This window comes from Megalops cyprinoides, chromosome 22 (genome assembly GCF_013368585.1).
Source record: "Megalops cyprinoides isolate fMegCyp1 chromosome 22, fMegCyp1.pri, whole genome shotgun sequence".
In the NCBI taxonomy this organism is placed as follows: domain Eukaryota; kingdom Metazoa; phylum Chordata; class Actinopteri; order Elopiformes; family Megalopidae; genus Megalops; species Megalops cyprinoides.
This window is the reverse complement of record NC_050604.1, coordinates 9333529-9340421: the sequence shown is the minus strand read 5'-3', so window position 1 is coordinate 9340421 and position 6893 is coordinate 9333529. Positions and strand designations below refer to the sequence as shown.

The window sequence follows — 6893 nt, the reverse complement described above, 5'->3', positions numbered from 1 at the left end:
TTACACCAGCAACATCAAAAGACAATCATTGTTTTTTTAATTTCAGCACTACTGTGATTTCATATATTTGCTGATTGCGAATGAAAATGGTGACGTTGTAAATGTGTTTCAATAGGCCTGCTGCTGCTGTCTTGGTTGGAGTTTAAACTGTGATGTAGAACAGAAAAGTGGTAAATGCACAATTGAAATGTCCCGCGCGTTCAATTCTATATCTGCTTTCGTTTCCATGTACAGTCGGCTTCCTAACACACCCACTTTGAGTAACCCTGTCTTTTGTAAGCAGACTAACTACATAATCACATATATGGCTATTCCAAATGCAGTGTTTAGGGTTTAGAACATGGACCAGTCTGCAATTAATTTTTCAGTAGTAAAGTCTAAAGGCTTTCATTCCGACAAGGTGAGTGGATACAGAACGCTAGTGACGTCCAATAACAACCCTCCTGGCATTCATCTGGGGTTATGAATGGATCTGTTGGTACGTGAAGGACATTTGTTTTATTCGGAAGGAAACTGTCAAGCTGGAGCATAAATTACAACATTAGTTCCGAGAGTTGCAGGGAGTTTGAGGAAGGAATAGTTATAGCCTAATAAAAGAAATAGGAGTTGCCACGTCCTCACAGAAGAAACTCGCATGGTAGGCATATACCAAAGTCGCTGTTTGTGGAGAGAAATCACTAGTAATGAAGCTATTTGCATGTGGACTATCCAGAGTTTTCTACATATTTCCTACACAAACACTACAGTAGGCTATGGGATTCGGAAACAAACGATCTGCACCCTAGAGTGGTAAAGAAATTGTAGTATCTAACCAGGACATTTGAACATGAATGGAACTTGGGCTGCGGACATAGCCTATGTGCACGTTGTCGTTCTAATAATGCTTGGATCACATGTGGTTTCTGCTCCCATTTACAACGTTTCATGTCCAACTATAACTTTCTTTTTACGAGAACAAATGATAACCCACGGGGCCAAAGTTATTCGATACAACAATCGAAATATTATAGCGTCGCTTTGGTACAGTAAATATAGAGAACTTGACTTTTACCTGTGAGAAACGTGGTAGTGTTTACATACTGAGAGCAATTTTGTTAGTGATATGCAATTACACAACCTAGGCACTGCCTTGAGAAGTCAAACGGGTAATTTACAGTAACATAAGGACATAATGCATACCCTGTCCCAAACCCAGTACTTTGCCCCAGTTCTACAGCCATTACAGAATAAAAGCGTGATGTAACTAGTGAATCCCTCCCCATGCTACCGCCCCCTTGATACGCCTAAACTTCACGGGGAGGCATGTGACACATATAACAACAGCCTTTCAAATACAGTTCGTCTGCAACTTTTTTTGTCTAACTGGTTGTGAAAGCTGTGTATTTCAAACGGAGTTACAACAGACAAGGTAAAGTAGCCTGTGTAAAAACCGCTAAAGAATAGCCTATTCTCTGCAAGCAAAACTTTGTAAGTTATAAAATATCTTTTCACGCACTGTGGCAATTACAGTTAATTACGGCAAAGCATGTCCTGCTTTTTCTTAACGCTGCGTCACAATAATATGTGGAAAAATCGATCTCAAATGACCTTTGCACGGATATCGTTTGTGTGCTGGGTGAGCTACCGTTGACGTGCATTCCAGCACACTTCTGCTGGCTTTGGAGAAAGTATGCGTTTGGCCAGGGAAATGCGCCTCCTTCGTTACTTTCCACACAAAAACGTTTTTGTACAGATTGTATTGTACGTCTGTTTTGATGTATTTTGGTTCAAGTGACGCAGTAGTCAACAGTGTACGGTGCGTGCTTTCGAGGATTGTTCTCATTCTCCCATGTCCTGGCTGGACCATTTCTGGACGTGGAAGCCTCCTGGCACGCTGTCTGCCAGTTGTTGCCAGTGTGTTCTCATGCCGCCTGTAGATAGGCTGCAGCCCTGTAATCAGAGTGGCAGCAGGGCAACATGAAAATAATTTTTCCCTGTTCAAGCTGCGAGTACAATTAGTATCAATAGGTGCTCAGTTTGATAGTTATCACGTCTGGTGTGAATACAGAGCATTAGAGCATTTAAAGAGACATTTCACTGGGCAGTGGCTTATGTTATTTTATTTTTTTTTTTTTACTAAACATTGTGTAGTGTCTTTTAATGTAATATGCATGTTCTTTGCTAAGTTGTTGTCCAATTTTATACCAACAAGAGGACCAAGAGTCTAACATTTCTCATTCTGAGATATCCATGTTTCATTGACATATATAAAGAATAGTACATAGTAATAGAACATAGTTATCTTCCAGAGTTCTCATTTATAGCATTCCAATATGGCATTTAATGCTCATATTCATGTCCGTTCCAGGACCACAGAAAAGACCATAAATATGCCCCCCTTCAGCTTCCTGCTGCTGCTGGTTTTGGTTGGATTCCAGGGGCACAGCTGTGAAAGATTCCAGCGCAGCGACGAGTCTGCCGCCCAGCGAATGTGGCCCCCGGAGGCGAGGGCGTTCGGCGGCGCCCTCTACGCCACCTGTAAGATGAGAGCTAGCACCAAGCTCGCCGCCGGCCTGCCCTCGGTCAGCGGGTACGTGCTGTTCAAGCAGGAGGGGCCGGAGGCGGCGCTGCAGGTGCAGTTCCTGCTGCGCGGATTCCCCGAGGCGGAGGGCCGGGCCCGAGCCATCCACATCCACCAGTACGGCCAGCTGGCCGGCGGCTGCGACGCCACGGGCGGCCACTACAACCCGCGCGGCGTCGACCACCCGGGCCACCCGGGCGACTTCGGCAACTTCGAGCCCCGCCAGGGCAGGGTCCGGGAGACGCGGCGCGCGGACGCCACGCTCTTCGGCGGGGAGTCGGTGCTGGGCCGCGCCGTGGTCGTGCACGAGAAAGAGGACGACCTCGGGCGGGGCGGCGACGCCGGGAGCCTGCTCCACGGCAACGCGGGCCGCAGGCTGGCCTGCTGCGTCATCGGGATCAGCTCCCCAAGCATGTGGGACAAGGGCCTGAAGAAGCAGCAGAGGAGTAGGAACTAAGGGGACAGTGAAACTAAGCTCCTGGGGGGGCAGCAGTGTGCATGCTGGTCTCTCTGCAAAGCTCTCCCCTCTTCATTTTTTTAAACTACCCCAGCCATTAGCTTGGTTCCACATTTCCCATAAAATGGTACAATGCTGAAGATTGCACACATACCCTGGGTAAACACTTTAGCACTGTACACTCTGGGACTTGAACCACTGTAGTTTTATACAGCTAATGGACTCTCTGGACCAATTAGGCAAAGTTCTGTAGGAATTCAGTTTGACACCCCTGAACTTAAGGGCCAACTGATCCCAATGCCATCTGGCTGACCGCTGCCATGGAGTGTTTCTATTGCTCTTAATAAGAATTTGTGGCAGAGAATTGTAAAATGCAGAAGGTAGTAATGCTTGCAAGAACATTCCGTTGGCATATTATATTAGCTATTATGATTAGCTAAACACTTATCATGGCATATCTTTTCTTAGGTATACAAACAACAACATATATACGACAACAACAAAGTAAACATAGGTTTGTGTAGTTAATGAGTAATGATTTAGTACCACATATAAAACAGACAAGACGATGGTCCACGTCAATCCAAACAGAATCTAAACCAATTGGTCACTCTCATAACTCTACAAAACCATTTGAACAAATTATTTTTATGAAAGAACAGGGTCAGTGAGTATCAGAAATACAATTTATTAAAAGAAATTTGCATTGTACACATTGAAATGTCAGACAACCTACCCTTCACCAGTGAAGACGACACCAAATGGACAGCGTCATGCAAACTAAGTTTGTGTTTGATAAAAAAAAAAAACCTCTGTACAACCTATTTACGTCACAATTGGTGTATTTTCACAATAAATTCTGACAATACACTACATGTCATTCAGCTGCGGCTCTGAGAGTGTACGAATTTGACAGTACCTGAGATGGGCTAAAATATTAAACGGATTTTGAAATTCATGATGTGTCTGAAACTGAAACTGGGCTGAAAATAACTGCATAATATTTCATTTTTACTGGCATTTTCACTTCGGAGTATTATGTCTTGCAAAGTGGTTTACTCAACCATGCACCCCTTCAGATCTCCAAAACTACATGGGAGCGCAAGTCAAGCTTATGAACCTCTAGCGGAGTATGTGAAACTACTTTCCAACTATGTGATAACCGGCTCAGAATCGTATCATGTGGCAGTTATTCACCAAAACTATTAACCAGATATAAATGTTTATCAGCTTATTTTAGCTGTAAGCACAGTTTTTCACTAGAGTAAAACTCCAGAGATATCATAAATATTTATTTTTCTAAAAAAAATACACATTTGATATAAACATTTCCTCTTGTTCTTGTGTACATCAGTGGTCACTGACAGACATTCACATTGTTGTTCAGGTGCTGAGTGGATGATTATTTTATAACAGAAAAAAAATGCAACAAAGCGGCATGGACTGCACCGTGTGAAAACAAGTGCACGTGCCAATCGCCGGGCTTATCGGAGCTGTGAAGAAGACAATGAGTCAAAGAATCTGAGGCTCAGTGCAGTGCGTTTCGCAATTTTCCAAAACAGTTAGTTGGAAAAACAAGCTAATCTCTAACAGAAGATGCCATCAACAAGGAGGAGGGTCCTATTGACTGGCGCATTGTCTGTCCAATGGGGTAAAGCCATTCTTATCCCCTGTCCCAAGGGTATTGCGCCCAGCTTAATACGTCTCTCTGCCTCCCCGTCTGCATCGCAGGGGCACAGTAACAGTGTTTGACCAGTAGAGGTCAAGATTGAGCCCGAGGAGGTGAGGGACTACGATCTGCAATTCTTGTTTGGTGCAGTCTGCTTTCATACCAGCATAACACATTCCCAAACAGGCTTCACAAAATAGCCGTGAGCTGAGTCTGACTTACCCTGCATATGAAAGCACATCTTGGGTGAAGCAAAGACACAAACAAGATAATGCTCACAGAGTGACAGCATTCATGCAAGTGGGTTTGGTGTTGCTGGTCCTCTGACGATCCAGCTAGACTGCAAGTTAGCATGTGTGACATTCAGCAGCACGTTATGCAACAAACAACAATAAATGAGGTAAAACCAATGCTATGTAATAGGCATGAGGGGAACATGCACAAAATATGCGCTTCCACTACTGAAATATAACCTTGAGAAATGACACATACAGTAAATGACAAACCAAACGATTCTACAGCAGCTGTTTTGAGTCGTCAAACTGCACTGAAAAGATTTCGGATCTCTACTGCCAAAAAAACCCACAAAACAACAAACACCCCCTTTGGCCAACATCATGGATTTAACATTTAGAAGACTTGGCTCCATGCTGTAACAATTAGGTTACCTACATTTGGAACTGTGAAAGGTTATTTTTGATGGGTCTTGGGGAAAGGGGGGGTGCCAGAAAACTTTAAGTTAGGATTTTATTTTTTCATCAGTAAGCAAATTTGTTCTGACAAAGTGGAGTGGCGTCTAGTATTGCTGTCACGTATCCCCCGATTACATTTCACCAATATGGTCTTCTTAATAATATCTTCTTAATCTCCTATTGACCACAAAGTCACAACCTAACTTTCGTGCTCCGATTTTTTAAATTCCCCCTCAGGCACTGACTGCAGTTAAGTTGTGAAAAGGTCGCATGATGTGTGTTTTCAAAGGTCACAAGCATCAACACTTTTTCATGAAATATGGATGCATTCTGTTCTCGATACCAGTGATTCTTATAATAAAAGTACAATTCTATAACTGTACATTCGTAGAAGACTTAATGAATACAAGTATCATATTGGCCAAATTCACACCAAGGTTCTTTTTCAATGTTGTGACAATGAGGCAAGTCAGGAAGACAACAGGGCCGGTCTTGTTAAATGATCATACTTGAGACGGCGGTTTCTGAAGAGGGGCGTGTGCAATGCGATTCAACTCCACCCAATCATCTACATCCCGGGTTCGATCCCACCCGTGTCACTGGCCAACAGAGACTGGGAGCCCAGCTCAGGGCGGTGATGTCGCTGCGGTGCGCAGTGTGACTCGCAGTGAGGGGAGAAGCTGCTGGCTGCGTGTGAGTGTATCGGAGGGCTGCATTTGTCTTGCCTCAGAACTACAGCATCAGTGCAGCGCCTGTCATGATGAGACAAGCCTAACATACAATTGGCAGTTCCAACAAAAGGGTTACATAAAGGGGAAAAAAGCATGATAAAAAAAATCACCCGTTCAACCAATCAGAGAGCAGGAGGTCTAAAACCAGCTTTGGTTTAAATACAGGGCTCAATAGCTGCCCTGGGCTAAAAGTCTACTTTTCTTCCTTCGTTCCATTTAGTCATAAACAGTAACGATCATTTATCATATTAAACAAGGAGAACAAATTTCAGAAGAAGTTGTTCATTTTAAGTATATGCACCAGAGTCTCTTTTTTCCCCAGTGACATACGGTGGGTGACTCAGCAAAAGTTAACTTTATCTTCTGTTTTTTTCTAATCAGAGCCCTATGAGCCGTGATACAAAAGTTAAACTTCAGAAAATAACTCTGTAGAGGGAGAGGCCCCTCACTGGGCCCCTTGGCTTCGGCAGGGGCACTGGGCCAGCGTCAAGCAGGCGGTGGCCTTCAGCAGGGCCACCACACTGTCACTCATCTACCAGCTGATTACAACCAGAACACAAACAAGCCCCCCTGTGGTGGCACCTAATCACAACCCCCCCCCCACCCACACCTCCAACCCCCAAGTCCCTGACTGTCACTGCATCCCTATCCCCTAAGCACGCTAAGCTCACAAGAGCAAGGTAACCTGAATGTCACACAGTCACTCATCAGTCTATGAGTAGAGTGGGGCGGGAGCGTGGGTGTGCGCGCGCGTGTGTGTGTGTGTGTGTGTGTGTGTGTGTGA

The 6893-nt window shown here is 44.4% G+C and overlaps 1 protein-coding gene across 1 annotated transcript; it reads left to right on the top strand.

Moving 5' to 3' along the window:
* The first annotated feature begins 1289 nt into the window (after positions 1-1289).
* On the top strand, positions 1290-3295 carry LOC118769678 (extracellular superoxide dismutase [Cu-Zn]-like). Its single transcript, XM_036516906.1, has 2 exons — positions 1290-1408; positions 2348-3295. The coding sequence occupies exon 2, from the start codon at positions 2370-2372 to the stop codon at positions 3015-3017; it is 648 nt and encodes a 215-aa protein (XP_036372799.1). The 5' UTR covers positions 1290-1408; positions 2348-2369; the 3' UTR covers positions 3018-3295.
* The last annotated feature ends 3598 nt before the right edge of the window (positions 3296-6893 follow it).

What these genes read in the sequence shown, in the direction of transcription:
- LOC118769678 (XM_036516906.1), top strand. Translation starts at nt 2,370, where the DNA reads ATGCCCCCCTTCAGCTTCCTGCTGCTGCTGGTTTTGGTTGGATTCCAG.